General features: G+C 31.0%; 1 protein-coding gene and 1 pseudogene across 1 annotated transcript; one reads left to right on the top strand and one right to left on the bottom strand.

Annotated features, from left to right (window-relative positions):
- LOC120206515 (WAT1-related protein At5g40210-like) lies at positions 1-24,176 on the top strand. The gene is made up of 8 exons (XM_039206150.1): positions 1-11; positions 19,133-19,315; positions 19,393-19,458; positions 19,546-19,659; positions 23,137-23,374; positions 23,449-23,607; positions 23,702-23,853; positions 23,946-24,176. Exons 2-8 carry the CDS (start codon positions 19,143-19,145, stop codon positions 24,079-24,081), a joined length of 1,038 nt encoding a protein of 345 aa, XP_039062081.1. The 5' UTR covers positions 1-11; positions 19,133-19,142; the 3' UTR covers positions 24,082-24,176.
- LOC120206471 lies at positions 1,376-3,215 on the bottom strand (annotated as a pseudogene).
- Positions 24,177-26,839: the final 2,663 nt, after the last annotated feature.

Here is a 26,839-nt window from a genome sequence, read left to right as displayed (position 1 = left end):
CCAATAAAGAATAAATTTCCTTTAACTAATGGAATCATTCTACATTCTGCACACGCATTTACATATACATATAATTTGTAAGATTAAGTTCGAATCCTATCACCGTCACTCTTGGTGGACAATCTATAAATTCCTATGTAAATCTCAATTGGATATTAGGTATTCCTTGATCCTAGACTGGAGGAGCCGCCCCTAACCTAAACTTTATTATAAAAAACATATACATATACATATATGTAAAGTTTAATTAGATAAAGTGATCCACAGCCCATTACTATTGACTCAACTGGCCTCATGGCCTTATCTGGAGATTGAGTCTTAGGCCTGGTTATAACAGTTTCATTAATCATTACTGTTATAAGTGAACAGCTGTTTTTTAATATGTGGTTTTATATTTTAAAATAATAAAAACTAAAGAAAAATTGTTTTCTTTAAAATTTATGAAAATAAAAAAAAACTTTGAAAAGTCATGTAAAACTAACTTTTTTGTTTATTATAGAATAAATATTTTAATAGAATAATTCCAGAAAAAAAAATGAAGTTCTTAATTTTATGTTGGGTTGATTTTTTTAATATAAAATATTTATAATGACATTGTTTTATTTGCATGTATAATTGTACTTGATGTATTTAGCCATTGTTCTGGTTACCCTTGTTAATGTGATGTATTTAGCCTTCGTTAGCGGCGAATATAACCATAGTTACGAGTATTGACACAATAAAAATATTAATTTAAAAAATATGAGGATAAATTCTATAATAATTAGTACTTGTATTTTATTCAACTTGAAGAATTAGTCCTTTGACCGCTCAAGATAAGGTGTATAAAAGTGATGAACGATTTTAAGTTCAAAAAAATAGTCTATTTTATGTGGATAATTGCAAGCGCAGAAGATCGAATCCAAAAGAAATATTCTAGCAATGACTATAATTATCTAACACATGAGATGCATTAATATATTTAATAACGTGGAAAGAAAATTATAAAATTAATTTCTTTGACTATACACAGGAAACAAGTAATAAGTGTCATAGGGTAATTGTCTAATTGAAACCCTATTAATACTTCATTTTCTTATTATATGAAGTTTCTTTTCGTTTGCCAATAATTAAATGTTTAAAGCAATTATCATTTTGGAAGAATTGCAGTGAAGTATCATCCTTATTATCATATAAATCTGCACCAAAGAAACAATCTTCTCAAGAATCATATACTAAAAAGGAATTTAAGCTCATATATATGGGGGATGGAAGATGAAGTTCCATTATAGTTGAATGATATATATATACTAGCTGGGAATCTAGGACTAAACAAAGCTTCAACAGCAAAGAAAGCTGCTATATTTTAGTAGAAATTAACACCCCAATGAGACAAAGGGAAAATGATCATCGCCTAACTTCAACGTTAGAGAAAATCAATGCACCGTTCCCATGCACAATCTACATATAAGAACTGGACTATAATATATATATATGTTTTGTATTTATATGATACTCCAAATATTACTTGCTATATCAAAATCCATCGTCGGGCCTGCAGCTTGTTAGATTGAGATCATGGGGGTGGTGTTGATGATAATGTTGTTGACGACGATATGCAGAAATGGAGGTGCTACTTTCAACCATATCTTGTTCAGGCGGCCTATACTCTTCATCAATTTCTTGTTTCGCCACTTTTTCGATTCCGATATTGTATTCAACGGGCCTTTCCGATGATAAGAACGGTGACTGTACCAGCTGAGACTCGCAGTATCCGGGAGAAGGTTGCAGTGGTACGACCGATGGGAGCTTGGAAAGAAGGGCTTCCAGGCTGCTCATGGAAGGAGTAATTTTCGTAGGCTGACTGAAATGGTCGTAGAATTCAGGCGGCGAGGGCGGCGGCTGTGCAATCAGCATCCCTGACGGGAAATGCGCCCACGGTTCTGGTGTGCCGTTAAAAGGGTAAGCAGAAGAGGAAGGATGGGGCAAGAGTGCTCCTGGAATGCTTTCTATGTAGCTGAATTTCTTTCTTAGTAGAACCACATAACTCGGGTCTTCAATTACCTTTGAGTAACATATATGGTACTGTCAGTGACACATGATCGCAAAGCAAATTGTGTAGCTTTAGAGAGAGAAAGAGAAGACCTTGTGAACAGCTCCTAGTTGGACGACACCTTCTCTAACTGCAATCAAAGCGATGGTCTGCAAAGATATTAATTCAATTCAAAGCAAGTAAAGAACCTGTAGATCTACCTAAACTCTTCGAGACATGAGAGTTTTGTGATGTTCAATATTACGGTATATACCTTTATTCCGGCCTGGAACTGTGCCTCCCACGTCCTAGGATGCTGCCGAAAGAAGATTTTGTGAGAAAACCAAAGGGTGTAAATATATCTTATATGTATGTATGCATGTATGCATATGCTTACGGAGTCTGCATAGTTATGCCATGCTGACAAGAAGTTGATTTCCTGCTCATTCGGTTCTTTGTATATCCACTTGTGACTGTGGTCTGCAGCTACTTTTCCTATTAAACTGCCCGATGTTAACAGATAAAAAAAGATCAGTTTGGATTGAAATTAATATTATCAATTACCCAATGTTGACAGCTTATGGAAATAATTTTACCCTTCTCCATAGTTGTAGATTTCGTGGGACATCTTAAAGAAAGCTCCGGTTGCAGACCTGGATACTGTTGAAACTCACCACTGCCATGGACCGAGGAACCGGGACAGTCGCTGGAGTTGATTTCAGCTGCCGAGGCAGCAAAGTTGCAGAACCATCTTCCCAAACTAATATCCTGCAATTTTGTCCAATACGTAACTATGAAGATAGGCGTAATATATCAAACTAAGTTATCCAAATATGCATGGATTGGCATGTACCAGTTTCTCCTGTTGCCTCTTGACCTGTCATAAGGTCCTTGACCATCCCATCTATCAACAAAAGTAATGGAAAAAAAACAATTATGTCGCACACAAAAGGCATAAAAACTATAAAATTAGAGATTATGACATTTGTGAATGAGTCAGACATGTTAGATCCTTTATCTTGGAAGAAAAGGAAACCTACAGAAACCAATACTAATTTGGTTGCTTACTTGGAGGTGGATAGTTTCTAGGTAAGATTCTCCAGAAAACTGCATAAACCCATTGAGAATTCTCATGAATACATAAGCTTCTCAGCGTGTGTTGAAGAAGATGAGTAACAGCTAATGGACTGAGATTTTCCTCCATTGAAATTCTTCGAACTTTCTTTTAGAGCTTCTCTTTCGTTCTTTTTTTCCCCTTAAAGGAAGGGAGAAGCCAGCATCTTAGACTCCTTTATATAAGCAAACCAACATGGAAATGTCACATTTATAGCTCTCTTTCTCTCTGTTACTGTATTTGCATTTAATCATGCTTTAAATTTTACCAAAATGATTTCATGAGACCCCACGGGTTTTGCCTTCTCGGTTCCGAACGGTTCTCTTTTTATCAATCAAATTTCAATTAATCCTCCGTTTCAAAATCTGCTCTCTCCTGTACTTGTAGTGTATACTACTGCTTTTCCTCTTTCTATATACCCTTAATATTTTTATGCTAAAATCATGAGTTTTGCTCCAGTATTTCCCTTAGAACCCATATCTCTTTGAATTCAAACCCCAATGTTTTCTTCTTACCTTTTCTGACACATGTAGGTATAACCGCTCATTTCAGTCCCAGGAACAACACTTGTATTTCCACCTTCTCCATTTATTCACTATCAATGGCAAGCTCCATTATCACCATCATTTTGGTGCATCCAAGTGTCCATCTATATGGGGTATATCAACAACCAAATATTTAGCACATATTACTTCCTTACCATACATACATGAAGATCAAAGGTTAAGAGTGTTGAAGAGGTTTATGGTTGGGTTCATTAATGAAAAAAGAGAGCTCGAAAAATCATTAAATGATGCAGTTTTAGGGTTGTGTGATTGTGATGTGTTTTCATAAATGTCAAACTTTGCTGCCAATTCCCAATCCCTTCTTTTCTTACCACGTATGCATGGATGGATAGTCTGAAAATTTCAAATTCGTATATAGTTTAAATATTTTTTTTATATATATTTTTAATATAATTTTTTTAAAATTCGTATTTAAAAAAATAAAATTATATATCCGTCTTTGCACACATAGATTAAGAATAGGATACGTGTATGTATAGGTTGTGAGCATCAAAACAGACACAAAGGGACCCCACATATGGATGTGCTAGTGCACAAAAATCACATGATTCTATTCATTTCTTGACAGATTCAATAAGTGGTCTGTTTGACTAGCTTAGCTCGAGAGAGATGGAGACATTTTCGTCGTAAATTTTCAGGTTTTTGGAGATCTGCAGAGTTTTGCAGTAGAATTAATATGGTAAACCGATCATCACAAACAGTTTTTCAACATTTTGACCTATATGTATACACACACACATACACACGGGTATTGATGCAACGATGTATGAGAAACCAGGGTACTTGTCTACTAGTAAGATTTTCATTAGTTTTGGGTCCTTTGGGATCTATATTTTCCCTCTTTCTCTCTCTCATCTGCAGTTTACATTATGAGTAAAAGGAGCTCTCAGTGCTTTCAATTCAACCTTCCTGACACCGAGAAAGTTTTTGGACAGAATTATGCTCTTGTCTTTGACCGGATGTTTATGACAAAAGTGAGATGATTAGCAACTCTAATCATCCTGTAATTATCATCACATTAAATTATCATCCACCAACCAGCATTTGTTCTTTGACAGCGACAGGCCATGCTTGTCTTCTTTTTTCATAGAGTTTATTATTGTATTCATAGCAGGTTTATAAAAAGCTGGTGTTATCGTTGTTGTTTAAAGTTTGTGGAGTTCGTAAATGTACGGTCCCCTTTTGTTAGGTGAAAAACAGCCTCTGATGAATTGATGTCAGCAGAAGCTCCAAGTGATACTGGCTTGGATTTTACTCATCTAAGAGGCCACTGTTCTAGATGGGTAAAAATATACTTTAAAGTAAAAAGATCATGTATGTTACCAAAAGAACACTAACAAGATAATTACTTTTATAATATCCGGAAAAAATATTTACTTTATAAAATAAATTTAATTAAATGATGTTATATTAATTTAATTATTACATAAGTTCATTTATTTTCTTTGTTTAAAAGATGGTGCCACTGTCCTTTAGTTATACTGTTGCCACCTCATATTATATCATAGTAAGTTATGTTTTCTTCATTTTTTCATTTTTTATTTTTTTTGTTTATATATGTTAAATTCTGGGTAAACTACACCATTCACTATTTGTTTTGAAAAGAGAGTAACTACACTATTTACTATTGAACTTTATACTCTTCACTCACAATATTTTTAATTTTTTTCAATTTACTCAAAGAATTTTTAAATTGCTCTTGCTTTGATCACTCTAAATTATTTAATTATTATTTTGGTATGATATGGCATTTTAAATTTTTATTTAATATAAAAATAATATAAAATATAAAATTAAATCCATATGGTGGTGGTCCATTGTTCGCTGTTGTTGGACGCCACTGTCGACGACCGTTGATGGTGGTAGTTTGTTCCCAAATTTCATTGGCGGCTTCCTCTAGACCCTTGAGTCTGTATCTAGCCTTCATTTTGTCCAAACATGCTCTGAATCCGATCAAAACTGATGAAACCAAAACGTCGACGACTGTAGATGGTGGTCGTTAGATCTTAGATTTCATCGGTCGATTCACCTCAATCCCCTGAGTCTAAATCCGAACTCCAATTTGTCAAAACATGCTCTGAAGTCCACGAAAAGGAGACCGAAAGTGAGGAAATTGAAATCTTTCAATCGAGATTGACGGGTTTCGGGATATTTTCTAGTGAAATAACTACTATATTCGTACTCAGTATGTCAAAGCAAGTCTCTTTGTACAATTTGGGATCAAATGATTATCAATTCCAAAGGCTGAAGGTGAATGATGGTGACGAGAAGGGGTAGTGAGAATTTTTAATCTTTTTAAATTTAATAATAATAAAACATTGTTTTGTTATTTATTTTAAATTATTTTATATTTAATAATATATAAAAATGTCATGTCATAGAATAATAATAAAATAATTTGTAGTAATCAAAACAAAAACAATTCGAAAGTTCAGTGAGTAAATTAGAAAAATTGAAAATACAATGAGTAAAATAAGAGGGACTAAAATTTATAGATGAATGGTGTAATTTACACTTAATTTTTTTTGTGTTATTTTGGTCAATAAATCCTCTCCTTTTAATAAAATGGTGAATTTTTTTCTATATTCTTATAATACATTTTTTCCTCTTACTTTTAGGGTTGGATTTAATGTCTCCTCTCCAATTGACATTTATTTGCATATCTTTCTAATATATGATAGATTCAAACTCTCATGTTAATTCTCTCATATTGATATATTATCGCAATCGTTAAAAATAGATTGAGATTGAGTGCTGATAAAACTAGATTATCAATGTGTTGTCATTGCTATATGTATTTTTAGGTTAATATTGATTATGCTTATCTTTCACAGACGACAGTAGACGACAATGTTATTTATTTGTATTATCATTTTTTAAGTTGTTTGATTGAATGTCCATTTTTTCGTATAATAATATTTTATTATTTAGTGACTAATTTGTACATTTGTGGTTTTAAGGAAAATAATCAATTAATATAATTAATCTAAGTTGTTAAAAATAGATTTATCAATGTGTTGTCATTGCTATATGTATTTTTAGGTTAATATTGACGTTGCTTACTTTCACAGACGACAATAGACGACAATGTTATTTATTTGTATTATCATTTTCTAAGTTGTTTGATTGAATGTCCATTTTTTTTGTATAATAATATTTTATTATTTAGTGACTAATTTGTACATTTTGTGGTTTTAAGGAAAATAATCAATTAATATAATTAATCTACTCTATTTTTTTATAAACTCATTTTATAATATTATTATATTTGTATTGGGAAGAAGGTAGCATGGGAGACAAGAATCCTGGTCAAGATAACAGGTGTTGGAATACCCCATCCCTTTCTTCCATTAAGGAAAATGGAATCTCTGCTCTTCCCATCCTTCCCAATGTCCCCAATTTGCATTAAAAAAATGTATTTCCAATATAAGAAACAATCAAAACAATCAATAAATAAAATATCACCAACAGGGTTGGTTCAAGTGGTAAGTAGTTTGATATCTGTGTATGCAGAAAATCTCCACTGAGAGACTCAAGTGTGCAACCCGGGTCAGTCTATATTAATTAAAGCGAAGCTTTGGAGTTGGAGGGTAACAAAAATAAATAAAATAAAATACCCAAAATTGTTTTATACATGTATTTATATGACATAAGTGTTGGTAGTCTGCTGAAAGATTGAACATCAGACAATGAAACATAAACCTGCTAAGATCTTTCAAATGTGCATGATGCATGTATCTTTAGTCTTCATGCATGCCATGCTAATGTGTCTACTAGTTAATGTGACATTTTCCTTACCCAAAACCATATTGCCCGGATTATAAGTTGATAAATTAATTTATATGCTAATAACATAAAGGAGCAATGACTACCGTCTCTCACCAACGGATTGGTTCAAATGATAAATAGTTTAATATCGTTTAAGCAAGATCTCATGTTCGAGTCCTTATGTATGCAAAAAATATCTACTGGGAGACTCATCAACTAAAACCAAATGTACGACCCGAGTCAACCGCGAAACTTTGAAACTGAAGGACAAAAAAAAAATGACTACCACTCTCTCTTCTCATTTTTTTTCTTGTTCATTAGGAGAGTTGTATAGACACAGGGAGAGATAAGGTCCCAACAGAAGCAGTAATCCCTCTTAAAAGTATTAAATTCTTATATAATTTAAATATTTTGTTATATTTTTATTAATAATATATTTTCATCCCTAATATAAACTACTAATAATGATCACTTATGTTTTAACATAAGTCTAATCATGTTATTTTGTATTTTGTATTGTGTATTTTATTTAAGTTTTCTAAGTTATAATTAATTAAGATTTTAGTTGGTATTTAAGAAGTCAGGGTTTAAATTATGTTGATATAATATGCTCTGAAATTAATTATGGTTTGATGTTTGGTGAGCAGAGGTACAGCTTCCAGCTGAAGTCAGCTATGCCTTTTATCCCTAACTAACAACCATCATTAGTGGGAACAACATTTGAAAGCAGCTGTATTCCATGACATGATTTGGGATCTACCCACCATTTTCATAATGACTTTGTTGGATAAGATGAAGATGATGAATATTTTTTTCCCAGTGCTCAAACCACACGTTTTGCATGATTAGGGAAGCCCGTAAGCCAAATATATTAAGGCATTGGAAAAAATTATAAAGAAAGGGAATTATGTATTAAATTATTGATGTATTATATGTTATGTCACTCCGTTGGTGACATGACATATATTATATATTTAAATGTGGTGATATAGTATGTGCTACTTTTACTTAAGTAAAGATAATATAACATATAACATGATAATAATTAAATACATGTAAAAATTTTGTGAACAATTTAACAGATTTCATCTGACATATGTTATTTCGATAAAAAAACTAAATCTTTTAAGATTATAATAAAAAAAATAAAAAAAATAGTTAAATAATATTGAAGGTTGATTTTAACACTATACATTTTAATTTTATAAGAGAACCAAATCTTGGTCAAATGCATAGAAAGCGCTGGGAATTCTAGCTTTCCAACACAGAGAAAAACTCCAAGGCATCACGTGAAGCATGGTGGTCACCATCTAGGACCTAGAAAAGCTTGTGCACCCACCTAAAACACTCAAATAAAATAACAATAATAATAAAGTAAATTTGATATAATGAGAAGAGTCTGAAAGAAAGACAGACCCTATTAGCTAGGCACTTTCTCTAACCTTTTCAGCACTGTAAAAACTAATAATATTTGCTCAAACAAATAAAAAACTTCAGTGACCCTTGACTTCCAACTTCTTCATATCATCAATGTAGGAAAGAGTCTCCCATATACAATATTGTACCATTTGAACTTAGCATGACTTACATCAACTCCATAATTTATACACTTTAATTCAAATATAATATATATATATATATATATATATATATATGATGGTCCAACTTCTCTTATTGTGGATACATATGTTCAAACACGAGATCTTCTCATTGGAGCTTGTAAAGATTTGGCCATCCTCCTCCATACCATCATCCATCAACATCACCAGAAATAAAGTAAACTGTGACCAAACAACAAGAAAAGAAAAAAAGGGAACTCAACAAGAAAAGGAAAAAAAGGGAACTTATTATACTTTAGGGCTTTAAGTTTTTAACTGCAATATTAATGACGTTGATGGAGCCATGCAAATGTCTGCTTAAGATTAAGCAGCCATCTAAGCTGTCCTTAATCAACAGAAAGATTCATTTTGAGTCGAGTGAAGAAAAAGGAGAAAGAAAGGGTATATGATTGCACCACTTGGGTGTGGGCTAGGGTTTGATGATGTTAGCTTCTTTAACAAACAGAGCACTGAAAGTGACTCACAATCATAGAGAGATTGAATAGGGCATCTAAAGATTCTTGGTTGAGGACAACTCGAGTGAGAGATTTCATCTAAGGGGGAGAGAGAGGTTGAGACATTTGATCAATCCAACCAGAAAGTGACCCCTCACAGTGAACACGCCCACAGAGGCGTATAGTATATGCATACAACATGCATACATGTTGGCATGAGATAACGATTTTATCAATTTAGCACGGACTAACAAAGAGACTGTGACACCATACTGGATTTTCTCCCTACCTACCAACCTTTAGATATTGACTCAAAATGAAAAACTCTAACCGTCTAAGGGTTTAATTTTTTCTCCCCACCAACAAAATTACTTTTTTCTTTCTTCTTGGATTAATATAAAAATAAGTGTCTAGACTATACACTTTTTCTTATTTAAGTGCCTAAATTATTTTTTGGTCAATCTAGGTGCCTAACATTTCCAACGTTACACTTTTAGGTGTCTGGACCGTTACCACCGTAAATTCCATCATTAAGTGACACGTGTCATCTTTATAAAATTTTAAAAAATTATATTTTTTAAAAAATATAAAATTTTCAAAAGCACCTTAACGTGACACGTGTTACTTAACGGTAAAATTTAACATCTATTACGACCGAGGTACCTAAAAGTGTAACGTTAGAAACGTTAGACACCTGAATTGATCAATTGTTTTTCTTTTTATTTTTCCATATCCCATAGTAATCGATGTTAAAAATGATTCAGCCCTACATAAAACTATTTTTTTATAAATATAATATATTATAAAAATTCTGAGCTCCTGTCGAGATCCAAATACGGCCATGTAGGCAAGATGCTCTTTGCTCTCTCTTCTCAAAACCAAAATTTAGAAAGAAGAAAAAGATAACGAAAATGGAATATATTGGAATCGGGTATTGGATTTTCTGTGTTCATACACATATTGATTTCTGTTGGATTCTTTTTCCACCTTAAATCAGGCCCACACGTTTTCGAAAGGAGAACCTCCATTGGGTACCCGTATGATAGTAGTTCCCCTCGCCAATGCTTATCCAATTCGGCTGGTGGACCCGATGGGCCAATCCTAAATTCCAAACCCCTAGCCAGCAAATCCCGACCCTTGATTGCCCACGTTATGTGCCGGTTTCACTACTATGATTCATTGACAGTGGTAGGAAACAGTCAATTTTCTGTTGCTGCTTCACGCCATTGAACCTTTATTCTGCTTTCTGGTTGCACCACATTCACGTTTCGAGAACGTGGTAGTTTACGACTTTGGTGCTCTTGAAAATTCTATTCAAATGCTGTTGACATAACTTCGTCTTGTTGGTGGAGCACTTACAATAAGACCTGTATGTTTAGATCATGCAAATTGCCATAGTTTAAAAAGAAAAAGCAGAGCAGTGGACCTACTCCCCCACCCCAGCTTTATTAATGCAGGCACCACAGTCTCTCCCTTTTTATTTGCATCAATCAGTGATGGGCACGAGAAACGTATCGGTTGCTAGACTTGGCAATATTAAGATTGAATTTATCGTTATACCTTTGGTTAATGATGATTAATTTATGTTATATAAATATAAATTAAGAAATGGTTTTAATGGGTATCAGCATTAGGGTGGATCCAAATCACGTTGTACTTTCCCTACACTTGCTCACTCTTACGCATGTTAGATCCACGAGTTTGATGGTGACACTAAGCCATGTGGCCCATGTCTCATCCACAATCCCTACTCCAAGCCTCTGACGTTCATTGAGCCTACCCAGCTACGCCTCTATGTATACCGGAAAACAACAAAGTCGTGTACTATATTCGGACAAATGTGATTTTATGGGCTACACATGCATGTCCTATTTATCTTATCTTCAAATGTCATGCCACGTTAGGCAATTTGTAAGTATTAAACATGACAACAATGCAAATCTATATAACATTGTGTTTGTTATACCCAATCATATATTTGTATCTCTACATGATTAGATACACGTCACTTCCCATACGACACGTGTTTAACACGTACTAAACAACTGAGCAAAGTTTGCCTGTCTAAGGCATTGACAACTCCAAAGTTCCTTAAAAACACCCATGCATGAACATGTTGTGTGCATTAAGGGTTTCATTAGTATGGGTGTACAATTGCGGATTCATAAATGTTTTTTAAGGTACACATATATGCTAACAATACAACATTTTTGAACAGATAATATAAATTAAATTTTAAGATAAACACTCTAAAATAAATAAATAAAAAAAATAAATTTCAAGATAAACTCATATTCACCCTCAATACTGTGTCTCCGCCACTAGCTACAATAAGGTAGTATTATAAACTTCTGATTTGTCTATGCTAATAAAAGTACTGCTCTCTTCAAGTTTCCCGAGACCATTGCTCTTAGAATGATTGATAGTAATATTTGGATTATGTCAATTATAGACTATTTATTCATTCTAATTTAAAAAAAGAGTTACATGTGACAATTCATGATGGAATTAATAAACGATCAACATAGTTTTGTTTTGAAATTCTGATGAAGATGAGAATAATCTTAAGATTATCAAAAGGAGAAAAAGAAGTCCCCTCATAGTTGGTTGAAGGTTTTATAATGACTCTTAACTGTTAGTGTTAGACCTAGAGTCATAATTATTACTCATAGATTGATTGTTGAATGGATTTGGTCCTCACAAATCATGGTCTGCTAATACTCATATCGACGGAAAATGATTGATCAAAGAGTATGACAATCCGAAGTTTGTGGTTGGTTGAGAAGGACTCTTCGGAGGTCTCTTATTGCTTTAAAGACTTTGATTTTCAAAGGAATTATTTGTAGAGGAGGTTCGAAAAAGGTATAACAATACCGATAGCTTGAAATGACAAGTTGCTTAAGAATCATCCGTAGATATAGAACACGTCTCGTGCTCATTTCTGTTTTATCCATAGATTTCCACTAGTTTTCTTACACTCAAAGCTGTATGTTTTTTTAGGATCTGATGCAAATTGATTTTTCTGCAACAGTTAGAGCTGAGCATGCCATCCGCCATAGAAACACTTGTACGTGACAATGGGTAAAAGAAAGCAGCCGAATCGGTCCAATTGTTAAGGAGAAGACAAAACTTCAAATAATTGACCTACTCTCGTGTCTTAAATCATAATTGAAATACTGCAGCGCCCCAATACTCTGCCATGTAATGTCACTTTCATATGACCGGGAAAGTGAATCTTTTTTGTCATTTGATCATATAAATGGTGATGATCCATAATAGCTGAACTGGAAACACAATGAAGTTGGGATTTTCGTAGTTCAAACATTTGGACCACTTTTAAAGTTGAAAATGATAAACATGTATTGGTCCAGCGCCTACTGCCCAATAAAGGCAATAACGCTTGAAAGCTAAAGGGACTAACTACGATGACCTAGATCAGCCCTATACTCATGCAATATATATCGAGATCAATTAAATGTTAATAAAAAAAACTTTCCATTCTCCATTATTTAGATCATTCTATCTTTTATCAACCATCAAGTTGGCATTGACTAAAGTTCGAGATCAGTGGTTGCATCCATGCTACCTCAACAACTCCACTAACATGACGAAATAGTCGAACCACACAGCCGTCCAACACAAAATTGAATTTCGTATGAATAATGACCTGACATCAATTACTTCTCCAGGTTCTTTGTATATTATTATCCATCCAATGCCTGTTTCATAAGGCCTTTAACTAGCCTACGTCTTTTGAATACATGTTTCTAGACTTCTAGTCAACTACAATGCACAAACAAGTCTTATGGCAAATTCATGTGGCTTGTCAGAACGTAATTCAAAATCTTACAGTTATATCTACAATGTTTGTTAGTCTACAAATAGTCATAATGATCCTATGGATGATATACGCACTAAAGAACCGTATAGATATCCCTAATTAAGACTAAAAAAGGCGGAAATACCTTCACAACTTTTTTTTCGTTAGGCAAAAGTTTATATAAAATGTAGAAAGGCTAATTAAGCCTACAGTCTTAACACCAGCTAATGATCGTTCTTTCATTAATTACAGCTTCTCGCTCAATCAAAACGATTGAGGAGACAAATTTATTGTTATCAACATTTATCGATGGCTTTTTCTTGTTTTTAGGAAGATGTTAGCCCTCGAATACATTGATGACTTTGCATGCAACAATGAACATATTGGTTTTATAGGGCTTCCAATATGGCCACAAAGAAATATTTTTGATCAAAATTTTTTTAGACGACAAGAAAAGTTATTAGGACCGAATTCAGACTTAATACCAATTAAGACTAAAACAATACAAACACTGATATTTTGATCAATTTTCTTTTAAAAATTTTATTGTATTCTATGGAGATTTTAACTTTAAAGAAGGCCCAGAAGAATTCAACAAGATATTTGGGCCAAGCCCTTAGGTATGGCATTGGAGTAAACTAAAGGAATGTATTGGGCTTGTTAACTTTTAGCTTCAAGCGTCTTTGTTCGATGTTGCGATCTACATAATACAAGTTTTCAACTGACAATCCAAAAGAGGATATTACTATTTGTGGTGGGGGGGGGGGGGAGCTAAAGCAAACTAAAAGTATTTAAGCTATGAAATGATTTTTTATCATGAATTTTTTAAAAATGGTAAAATAATTACACATTTTTAATGGTTATAAAATTATTATTACGATGTTAACTATTATTAAAGGAGTGATATGATACATTCCTTCCGTCTCATAAAAATGTTTTTTATTGAATTTTTAAAAGTTGAATTTTTAAAATTTTGAACATGATTATTTTAAATAATTAAATTTTATAAAATATATATTTAAAAACTAATTGGATGAAGGTTTTTAAAATGTATTTTTACATATTTTTATTGATAATAAATTTTAAATAATAACTAATCAAAACTTAAAAAATTGACTCAAAAAAGTCAATAATAGACATTTTATGGGACAGAGGGAGTATTAACCACATCAACTTTGTGGTGGATCTGCCTTAGTGTTAGGATGGGCACATGTCCATCTTGAAATTTTTTGGAATTCAAAGATTTTTCTTGAAATCTCGAATTTTTTTTATTAATATATGTGTCTACCTTAAAATTTTATGGTGGCTGAAATTTTGTCGTATATATCTAGATATAAAAATTTTATATTATTAATATATGTGTGTCCATTCTAAAATTTTATGGTAGTGACCCTGAACTTTTATCATATCCACTTAAATATAAAAAATTTATGTTATTAATGTATAAAAAAAATTTAGATACACGGTTAAGTGGGTTTGAAAGCAAAAAAGTTTAACGAAAAGGTCTTTATTACACTTCCTATGTTTTACTTGAATTGTTGTTTAGGCTGTCATGTATATGATTAAAGATACACTTTATGAAAGACTTTTTTTTTTTTAAAAAAAATATTGTTTATTGGATTTATTTTTATATGATATGATAAGTAAACGAATATTAATTTATAAATTATAGGGTTAAAGAAATTATTGTTTTTTTTAGAAAATAAAATTTGGGTATCAATAACTGTAATATATTGTTAAATGAATAAGAGTATTTAAAATATATATTATTTTATAATCATCTTAGTTTAATAAAAAATTAATCTAAATAATAAAATGGGGTGATATTTTAGAAAAAAAAAAGTCCAAAATAATGCTTCATTCCAACTGGGAAAAGGCTTGTGATTATTAATGCAAGTACAACACGCAACTGAGGAAGGTGAGTAGGATGGCCGCTTCATTGTCTTGTAAATTTATCACACGACAACTTTAGATATCGATATGCCATCTTCCAAACGTTCATTTTTTTTTATAAAATATATCATTTTTGTTACAAAAAAAATTTAAATAAGGAGCGGTTTTTTCAATCCAAGACTAGAGCATACATAATACTCAATTAGAATTTATATATGAATCTACAGATTGCGCATTGATAATTACAGTGGTAGGATTTGAACTCGACCTTACAAACTCAAATTTCTGAACCACAATCACTTGTGTCAACACTCGTTAGGATATCATTCCTTATTAAACTATATTTTTTTCTTTTATTTCATTTATTATTTTTATTTTTCTAATTTATTCATTGAAATTTTGGATTATTCTTGCTTTTGTCACTCTGAAAAAATTTATCATTATTTTGGTATGACATGGCATTTATTATTATTATTACTATTATTTATTTTAAATTATTTTTATATTAAATAATAGAAAATGTCACATTATATTAAAATAATAATAAAATAATATAGAGTGACAAAAATAGAAACATTTCAAAAGTTAAATAAGTAAATCAAGAAAAATATAAGTAAATAATAAAAATAGGAAAGAGGATAGAGTTTAGTGAGGAATAATATAGTTTACCCTACATTTTTCAGCTCTATAAAGTCATTTGGATTCCAACAATATTTTATGGTAGAACCAGAAATGCACACCAAATTTAATGTTAAAATGAAAATTTCTAAAATTTAAAGAGAGAAAAAATTTAAAAGATTTTTAAAAAATAAAAATAAAGTTTTAATATAAAATAGGCTTAAATATACAAAAGGTACCCAACGTATGCCTTTGGTTCCAATTTAGTACCTAATATTTTTTTTGTTCCACTTTGGTGTCTAACGATCCAGTCTATTACACATTTAGGTGTCTGGGCCATCAACGGCGTTAACTTTTCCGTTAAGTGACATGTGTCACAACCTAGTAATTTTAAATTTTTTATTTAAAATGTAAAAATTAAAATTACATATATATTTTTTAAAATGAAAACAATTTTTTTGAAATAAACCCAAAACTTTGAAAACCTTCATTTCAACCGCTAAATCCACGTTGGTTGCCGTGTTTTGCCGTCGACGAAGCTCCACACAACCTCCCTTCCCCTCGGCGAGCGAAACCCCCATCAAATATTGACCAATCGACGGTTGATCGATGACGAATCAACATTTTATACCCGACGAACCCTAGGATGAAAATCGCGATCCCACACGATTTCAACTGCCGATCGACCATCAATCGATCATGATTTTAATGGGGTTTTTGGTCACTGAAGAGAGGGGAGATCGGGTGGAACTTTGACGGTGAAAAAAGCAGATGGTTGGCGTGGATTTAGGGGTTGAAATGAAGGTTTTCAAAGTTTTGGGTTTATTTCAAAATTTTTGTTTTCCTTTTAAAAAATATATATGTAATTTTAATTTTTTTTAATTTTAAATAAAATTTTTAAAATTATCAGGTTGCGACAAGTGTCACTTAAAGACCAAACTTAATGGTCCGTCACGGGTTGACCTAATTTGAATTACAGAATGAAATATTAAACATCAAATTGGAACAAAATAAAAATTAAACACTAAACTGGAATAACAGACATACATTATACACCTTTTTTTTATGTATATTTAATCCTATAAAATATAAAACATATAAAATTTAAAATTTTTATAGACTATTAACCCAACTTTCTTGGCACTTAGCATATCATGGGGTGAGAGGGCTATTTTACTATTTTTATTTCTTTGTTTCTATCTTCTTCATTCATCAATATTTGTGCTTGTATTTGAAAGCTGGCTTTACAAGGGAAAGAAAATTCCATACAAGTTTGGTGCAAATATTTGTATTTCTCACTGATTCTGACATCATTTTGTTACATCTTTCTACTGATTTGACTATTGACCGGAAGATTAATTGTAATTGTTGAGTTTAACCTTTATTTTAATTTAGTCAAACTATAGTATAGCAAGAAACATAATCCGTGCGATGGGTTAACAACTCCATTTTAAAAATAATTTTAGCGTCAGGATCAAAGAACGTTAACGGTGCGTTTGAGTTACGGAATGTAAGATTATCAGTGGGAATAAAAGATTATCAGAGAATAAGATTACTGGGAATATTGTATTTTGTGTTTGGTTGATTTAACAGGAATGTAAGATTACCGTATTTGGTTAAAGGAATAAAAGATTATTAGAATATATATATTTGATCAAATTGTCCTTATTATATATTTGTATAATATTACAAATTGTAAAATATTTATATATTTTCTTTAAAAAATTAAATTCATAATATTTATATAATTTTGTTTACAAAATTAAAAAATATAAAAAAGGTTTAATGAAAGGGTAAATTTTTTTTAACCCCTGAACTTCATATAAAATTTTAATTATAGATTTTTTTTTTTGTAAATCTAAAATAATTTAAGGATAAATTTACAATTTAACATTCGTAGAATTTTTATTATTCAATGACAGGAAAAAAATATTTAAAAAAAAATAAAAATTTAAGGGCATTTTAGTCCAAAACGCCGGTAATATACCCCAAAAAGTCCACTATTGATAATAAAGCATTATCGAGAATGAGATTCCCGACTAACCAAACATGAGAATGTGAGATTCCCATCTTATGAAAATCTCAAAATCTTTAAACCAAACTCCCCTAAAAAAAAGTGAGGAATGATATCATTTAGTGGTTTTAGTAATCAAATAAAATATCATTTTCTTTTTGAGATTTTCAGTTCAAACAATTTCTATTATTATAGGGTGTATACGTTGTTAAGGTGAGTAATGTCAATAACTTGAAAAATAAGAGATAAAATTTTAAAATTATATTTAAATAATAAAAATCTTAGATTTTCTCTTTTCTCTCCCCATGTGTGGCTAAATAGATGATGACATCAATTTTGGTATGATTTGATTGTATTATTTAATTTTCTTTTGATCTCTTGTATTATATTTTTTTTATAATTTTTAATAATTATGTTTTTTATGACAAATTTTTCTCCATCTTTATAATACATTTTTTTATATCTTTTGACAAATTTTTTTATCTTTTATATTTGTTATTTTAACTTTTTTTCGTGCATATTTTTTTCTCATAAATTAATTTGATGTCGTATCGATTAATTAAGTTATTTCTTATTAGTTAGCGTATTGATTTTTCCTGTGTTGAATCATCGAATTATATTTTGATAAGCAATTTACATTTGTGGATATTTTTATTACGTTGCTTGAGTCCTTTTATGATTTCAGTAACCTGATTTATTTTATAATTCTTTTGTGATATAATCAGATTTATTTGTATCTATCTTTATTCTCAAATTTTTAGTTGAGAAACATTTTTACTTATATAATCATAATCAACTAATTTATTTTGTTCAAATTACTATTTTTATTGTAGATCTTCACTAAAATTCTAAATATTTTTATTTTTAATAAATTTTGCAACTTTTATTAAAAAACATGTTGAAATTATTTACACTAAATTATTATTTTACAAACTAAACATTTAAATTAATTTAAATTAAAAAAAGATTAAATTAAATTGTTAATATTTAAAAGAAAATAAAAATAATATTTTACTATTTAACTAGAGAACCCGGTCCAAATGCCCTGGGAAATGACAAAATTTTGTTGATGATGCTAATATTAGTTCATTATATTATAGAGTACAAAAATGTCATGATATAACTATCTCATCGATGCGGTATCTTTGCAAAACAATACAATTTCCTCCTTCCCTATCATTTCTCTTTTCTTTTTCTATATGTTAGGAAGGTGACTCTTTTATCTTCTGCCTCACACAGATTATCACTATCCCAAAACTCTAAAGTGAACTACAGAGAGGAGATAATGTGGGGGGCAAGTGTTACCGCAATAATGGTTGCAACAGAGTTCTTAGAGGTGGGCTTAAACACTGTAAATAAAGCCGCCATGAACAGAGGACTCAGTGATTTCGTGCTCGTTTTTTACTCAAACGTTCTCGGCATCTTCCTGCTCGCCCCATGCATTCTCATCTTCTACAGGTAATTACGATTTCCGTTTTCTTTCTTCGGCTTCATCGATTCGAATTCCGAGAGCTTGGGTATCGATAAAATTGCAGGAAAAAGAGCCCACCTGCGCTTACACGGTCCACCATTTACAAAATACTCCTTCTAGGCGTTCTCAGGTAGGTTTTCGTTTTCCCTCTTTAGAGATTGAGAAAGCTGGTGGATTCATGAACGAACTTTAGTTGTTGGAACTTTGGGTTTTTCAGTTATAGTGGGCAGATGTGCACTTATATTGGAATAGGGTATGGATCTCCGACTCTGGCGTCCGCCATGGCTGATCTCTCTCCGGCTTTCACTTTCATCATCTCCATCATCTCTAGGTCCGTTTTTTTTATGTATTCCCAGTGCATATTTACTTACTTTTTGGGGTTTTTTAAACGGCTCAAATTCACTGGTATCAACATCATCTCCAGAACCCATAATATGTGGTGTTTTTGATAAAAATTATCCATCAATTATATAATATTATTTTGTTAAATAATTCAAAATGTCATATTAAAACAATAACAAACAATAATACTTATATGTGTCATTATTTTAGACATATCAAAATAAATTCATCAAATCTATCGATCATATTTTAGAGATGATTTTGTCATTTTCAAAAAATGATCAAATATATCTTCTAAAACTATGTGTATAGTCAATGTAAGACAAATTATGTGAGAGAGGGAATAAATGATAGTCATCCTACTATTCTTTTTTATTTATTTAAAATTAATCATCCGATTATTTATATGCTCTAAATATATCGTTTTCGTTAAAAAAATGGATTACATGTCATGTGTACGCCATCAATTAAGCATATGTAAAAATATCACATCAACAACATATGTTAATTGTTAGTTAATTAACGATTTTTCATCTAATAAGTGTTATTTTGATTAAAAACTAAAAGGTTAAAGGTTAAAATATTAAAAAAAAATATAGGTTGAAGAGACCATTAGAGCAAAGGTTTGGTTAATTTTAGTATTATGCCATTGTAAAAAGACTAAATTTATTGTTGAAAATAGAAACTAGAGTTACATGAATGATTTATTGTGTTATACGAGCATATGATTCAAGTTTGTCAAAATGAAGTTATGATGAAAGAGGAATTAAGGAAGTGTATTCGAGTTATTTGAGTTGACCCGAGTTAAAAAGAATTTGAATTAGTTGTGTTGATAAGTCATATTTTATTATTCAAATTTTGCTTGAATTTTTTCAAGTAGAATTAGATATATACAATTTAAGTCAAATATAATTAAAATTTATTCATTGTTCATTAATTTTTAATTAAATATTTTTAAAAAATATATCTAATTTAAATATTGAATATATAAAAAATATCTTATGATTAATAAAAATAAGACACAGAGATGTCGTATGGTTGATTTGGTTGGTCAAATGACCTTTCACTTGAAATATAATGATATGATGTTTAAATATTTTCAACCTATGTAAAAATAGTTAGGGTAAATTACGTATTTAGTACTTAAATTATCAGTTTTATTTTATTTTAGTATCTAAACTTTTAAATTTTTTAAAACCATACATAATATTTAGTTTTTATTTTATTTTAGTACATCGCCGTTAAAAACTTAACGACACTGTATTTTTTATGGGTAAATTACATCATTCATCAGTCAACTATCTTCTCTCTTATTTTGGTACTAAAGTTTAAAAATTTTCAATCTAACTACTCAAATTTCAAATTGCTCCTATTTTAATCACTCTAGTTTATTTTATTAATAATTTTTTGTGGCATAACATTTTTATTATTATTTTATTAATATATATAATTAGAAATAAAAAAATTAAATTTGAAAGTTATAGTGATTAAATTAGGAGTAATTTGAAAGTTAAGTAATTAAATTTTAAAAATTTAAACTTTAGTGACCAAAATAGGATTGAGCAGATAATTGAGTGATGAATGATACAATTTACCCATAAAAGGTGTCACTTGCAAATCACCTTAGCAACGATGTATCAAACCAAAATAAAATCTAAACATTAAGTATGATTTTGAAAGTTTAGGTACTAAAACGGGTCAAAATTTAGAGTTTAAATACTAAACGTGCAATTTACCTAATGATAACCATGAAAATTGAATTAAAATTTAAAGGAAATTTATTACTAAGTGATTGTAATAATGAAATATAATATTATTTTTGTAAATATTATCTTATAATCATTTTAAATTATTAAAAAAATTAAAATTTATATTAATATACATAATTCCACATATCATGTGAAATTGAAATGCAATACACACACATTAGAAGGAGAATGACTCTAGAGAGAGTAATACACATCAATGTGCACCACTAATGATGTGCATTGATATGCATCATTAATATAAAACTATCGAAAAATTCATAAATTATCATAAAATTTATTAAAATAATTTCATTTTTTTTATTGAATTTTAAAATTATAAAAAAAACATTAAATTTCGGATTTTATTAAAAAAATAAGTAACAACCATGAATTATTGTTAAGGGAGTGACGTGATATACTAAATTAATAAAAAATATTTTTTTTGGCCTTTCAATTTTAACTAAAATTTTCTTTTCATATATTTTTTAATATTTTTAAGCAATAATTTAATAAAGAAATTAGAAATTATAGTTTTTCTTAAAATATTTGAAAACATTTTATTTTTAAAATTAAAAATTACAATTTTTTGGAATTTTTTCATTCATCAAATTATCTTATAATTAATTATTTATTAATCATGACTGTATTTATAAAATTTATTATTTATAATTTTTGAGATCCAAAAAATTCAATTATCAAAGAATATAATTGTTTTTTACTAAACGGTGTGATTCAAATATTTAACTTTTGTTTAAGAATTTTAAACACAATTTTAAAAAATACATCCATAAAGTTCTAGTATCATATTAATAAGAAAAATACATCAAACTTAAATGAAAATAATCGAAACATTCATTAACATTTAATAATGTATCAAGTAATTTATATGGTATAAATTCAATATTTATAACATGACACTAACAATAATATTTCATTTATTTATATCCACTTTGTTTTCAATTTAACTAACATAATAAAAAATATTTTAATTAAAACGAACAATAAAATAAAATTTTAATCATAATTAAAGGGTCAAATGAGATATTTTCTATTAATTTAACTTACCACGTCACGTCTTTAATGATAGATAATGACGTTGTCCCCATTTTGTAACAAAATCTAAAGTCCAATGTCTATTATATAATTTTTGAAAATTTAACGTCTAAAAAGACCATTTGATATATTTTAATGTCCATTTATGAATTTTACCTTATAAAATTAGTAGTGAATACCAATGTTTGACATTCATTCTAAAATTTTGCCTTATAAGAATATTTGTCTCTAATTATTTTAAATTAAAATAATCTATACACTTATAAAGATTTGAGTAATATCATTTATAAAATTCCTTTTTTTTTGTAAGATTAGATACTACACCATATAATATGCTTTAATTTATAATTTAAAACTATATTTTAATTTGACATAATTTAATTCCAAACTTTTATGATGCCATTAATTGATCACAATAATTACAAATATTAACTATTCGGAGTTTCGATGTTGACATGATTTTACCTCTCAAAAACACCCATTCTAACTCAATATCATTAATAGATAAATATATTTATTGTTATTTTGTTTTGATCGTTTTGGCGTGGATTTTGTATAACCCTGTAGGGGTTCTTTTAATATCCACTGTATGTGGATTTTATAATGAATATAATATTTGTCGTGCAAAATTAAAAAAAAAAACAATCTTGAAATGGTGTGTGCAGGATGGAAACGCTGGACCTAGGGATCAAAAGCAGCCAAGCAAAGTCTTTAGGCACTTTGGTATCAATCACAGGGGCATTTGTTGTGACTTTGTACAAAGGTTTTCCACTTACGTTTGCTCCATGGCACAACAACAGATCGCTTCACCAGGTTCTTCGGATTCCTCACTCAAACTGGATCGTCGGAGGCTTTATATTAGCGTTCCATAGTATTATCTTCGCAGTCATACTTAACGTTCAGGTACACCCTTAATCCATATACAATGAACCATTTTGTTTTAAACGCATAATTTTGATGCTAACACTCATCTGCAGACGTGGATTATAAGGGGGTACCCTGCAGAGATGCTGGTGACACTCATGGCCAGCATCGTCGTTGCCATACTATCCTCAGTTGTCTCGGTGGTGGTCGAGAAGGACCCGGACGCTTGGCGAATCGGGATGAATATGGAGTTAATAGCTTTCGTGTACACGGTAACGAACTAAAATAGAACATGAAATATAACGGTCGAGAAAATCATATATGTTCGGGCCTAAAGACTCGGTGCACATGATCGTGGTTTTGTAGGCGGCATTTGCGGTAGCATTTCGAAGCGTGGTTCATAAATGGGCGTTGAGGAAGAAAGGGCCTATCTATGTTGCCATGTTTAAGCCTCTTGGGATGGTCATTGCTCTTGCTATGGGGGTCACCTTTCTGGGTGACAAGCTTTATCTTGGAAGGTGAGTGTAACTTTTTCATATGGTGAACATAAAAATGAAATAACATCACAATGCATGCGTTAAGATTTGAATTATGGATCATGTGGGTGCAGTTTGCTTGGAGCAGCCATAATAGCCATTGGATTTTATGCTGTGATTTGGGGGCAAGCTCAAGAAGAGAAAATGGTCAATGACACTGAGTCTTCTAATAAAGATCCTTTACTCTCAAATACACCCACGGTGATGTAGTTTATTTTTTCCCACTACAAGCATAATATGGAATAAGCTAGTAGATCCTTTTCTATAAACAACAGATTCTCCTAATAATGTCTTGTATATTGTAAATTCAGATATTTAAATTCGATTCTATATTAAAATAGATACTACGTTTATTTTTAAGGTGTTCGAATTTTGTACATTATATTGAGAATCTAGACCAACGCTTCCGGCCTGTAGGATAAATCAGACAGATTTGGAGCAGATGTTTCGGCTCAAATTGTTTTATGTTTAAGCTGGTGGTTCAATGATTTAAAGGTAGGGCCATGGCGATTCTCCACCACAGCTACAACCATGAAATCAAATAACATTTTAGATAATGGTACGTACTTAATATTTAGTTTAGATTATGTTTCAATGGCATATCCAAAAATTAATAATTAGAGTACAAAAGTATGGATAATAAACTTTTCAATAAAATAAGCAAGTAATTATTGTTTTCTTCTTTCAATATATTGAACCATATTTAATCAATTATATAAAATAATGAGTATATCGTATGCATATGACCCCTTAAGGGTAAAGTGCCTCCACCTATGTTATGATTTTGATTCAATTAAGTGATTTTAATGTTTAGAAAGAGGGTCGTTCTCCCTAAAAATCTTAAGTTTCGACGGTTATATTTGTATGGTATTTTTATTGTTAATAATCAAAATAGATTATAAACCTATATTACATTCTAATCATCTTAATTATATAAAATATGTTTTTTTATTGGTAATACGGCAAAGAACACAAGTATCTAAACCATGCAGACTTGGTCTTGGTATGCTAACTCAGCAACCTCCCTGGGAGGTTCTCGGTGAATCAGCGCCCCAATCGGATTCCCCTGGCCAGTTTGGCGAGCTTGTCCGCCACCTTATTCCTTTCTCGACAAATATGCGAGAGCTTCGTTTCCCAATTCCTGCATAACAACTCTTGAATCCCAACATCTGATACCCGAGTAATAGCTTCCACCGCCCATAAACAGTCTGTTTCAACCTCGATTTTCCGAACCCCAAAATTTCAAGCATAGGAAAGAACGTCATATATCGCCCAAAGTTCAGCCGTCAAAGCCGAACAGTGTCCAATGCTTCGACGAAAGCCAAATAACCAGTTTCCCCACTCATCGCGTAAAACCCCCCAGCAGCAGCCATATTTCCAAGTCCTCCAGCAGCTCCATCAGAATTTGCTTTTACCCAGCAATGTTCCAGCTGCTTCCACTGCACATTCACCCACTTTAGACCTCTATTTAATCGGGCTGAAGGATAAGGCTACACCTCCTCTTCCAGAGTTTCCAGCAAATAACAGCAAAGAGAATGGACCAATCCTCTCCATTAAATAACGGACACCCATGACCTTGGATATTCATCGCCATCAGGGCCGTTTCGGCCATTATCGGGCCTAGAAAAAAAAGTTAACGTTAACGAAGATTTGAAAAAAATTTAAGAGTTAAATTGTAGAGAATAAATTGAAAACTAAATGAAGTGGGAGAATTTTTTTGAAGACGATGGTGTAGCTGTAGAGTTTAAAATTGATTGACATTTATGTGTTTTTTTTTAATTTTAATTTCTGATATTTTTTAACAAGTGGGGCCATCGCTCCGGCTGCTCCTGTCAGGAGCCGGGCCTGGTCACCATAATAGGAACCAATGCACTAATGGTCCAATACAGACTAAAACTCCATATTTAGTAGCCAAAGCGTGGGCAGTTAGGTTTTTTTCTTCTACTCTTATAAATATTTATAATTATATTTAATCGTAAAATAACATTATATCCAAACGCATTTATTTATGGTAAATCATGTTATTATTTTTCTATTGATACCGACGAATTTGAACAAAATACCTATGATCCGCCTCTGCTAAACGAGTCGCCATTTCACTCCCCAAGTAGCTTAACACATTCCAGGGGCTACTCTTTCGCTGCCTTCTGCTCTCAGAATAAAGCCTTCTCTATAACCATATTCTTACATAAAAACTTTGTTTTCAATTCCACTTCTTCATTGCTGTTGTGTTTCTCATTAATTGCAGGACACACCGGTCGCTCTTCACCTTCCCACTCCTCCGTATATTTTTCCTGGGTTTAACAGGGTAACTCTCTCTTCATTTGGATCTCCCTGTGCAGTTTTCTAAGCTATTCCTTCATGTTCTTTGAAGTGAAAGTTGACCCTTTTTCTGGTGTTGATTTGTAGGATTGCAATATCTCAGAACCTACGTACCTTCTATTTCCTTCTTGCTTTCCATCATTCTCAGGTTCTTATTGTTTTCCAGTGTCTCGACCGTCTTTCGGTTAGAGTCGCCATCGACCATTTTAAAACGAATTTAGGTGGGTCGGACACCATCTTATCTGATCTGCGTTGTACCAGAAACGTGTCGGGTTCGGGAGTCGGTTACGGTCAAGGAAGGATTAGCACCCTTGAACTACCCTTTCGGTACCAATTAATTTGCCGGTTGTCTTAGTTACGAAAATTTAAATTTAAAATTTAAATTTAAAAATCCTATTTGAATTGCTTACCTTTGATCGATTGAGATGATTACTGAAAAAATGTCAAAAGGATGTTAAATTGAAAAAAATAAATTACTAAGTAAATAAAGAAATATCAAATAAAAGGAATAAAAAGTGAATCAAAGAAAAAGAATAAAATAAAAAAATTAAATAAATTAAGAGAAAAACATAACAATAAAAATAACAGAAAAATGGAAATAAAAAATAAAAGTAATCAAAATATGTTAAACAATCCACACAAAAAA

This window comes from Hibiscus syriacus, unplaced genomic scaffold, assembly GCF_006381635.1.
Source record: "Hibiscus syriacus cultivar Baekdansim isolate YM2019G1 unplaced genomic scaffold, ASM638163v2 tig00013808_pilon, whole genome shotgun sequence".
Classification (NCBI taxonomy): Eukaryota; Viridiplantae; Streptophyta; class Magnoliopsida; order Malvales; family Malvaceae; genus Hibiscus; species Hibiscus syriacus.
The sequence above is the reverse complement of the archived record's forward strand: the minus strand, read 5'-3'. Positions and strand labels throughout refer to the sequence as shown.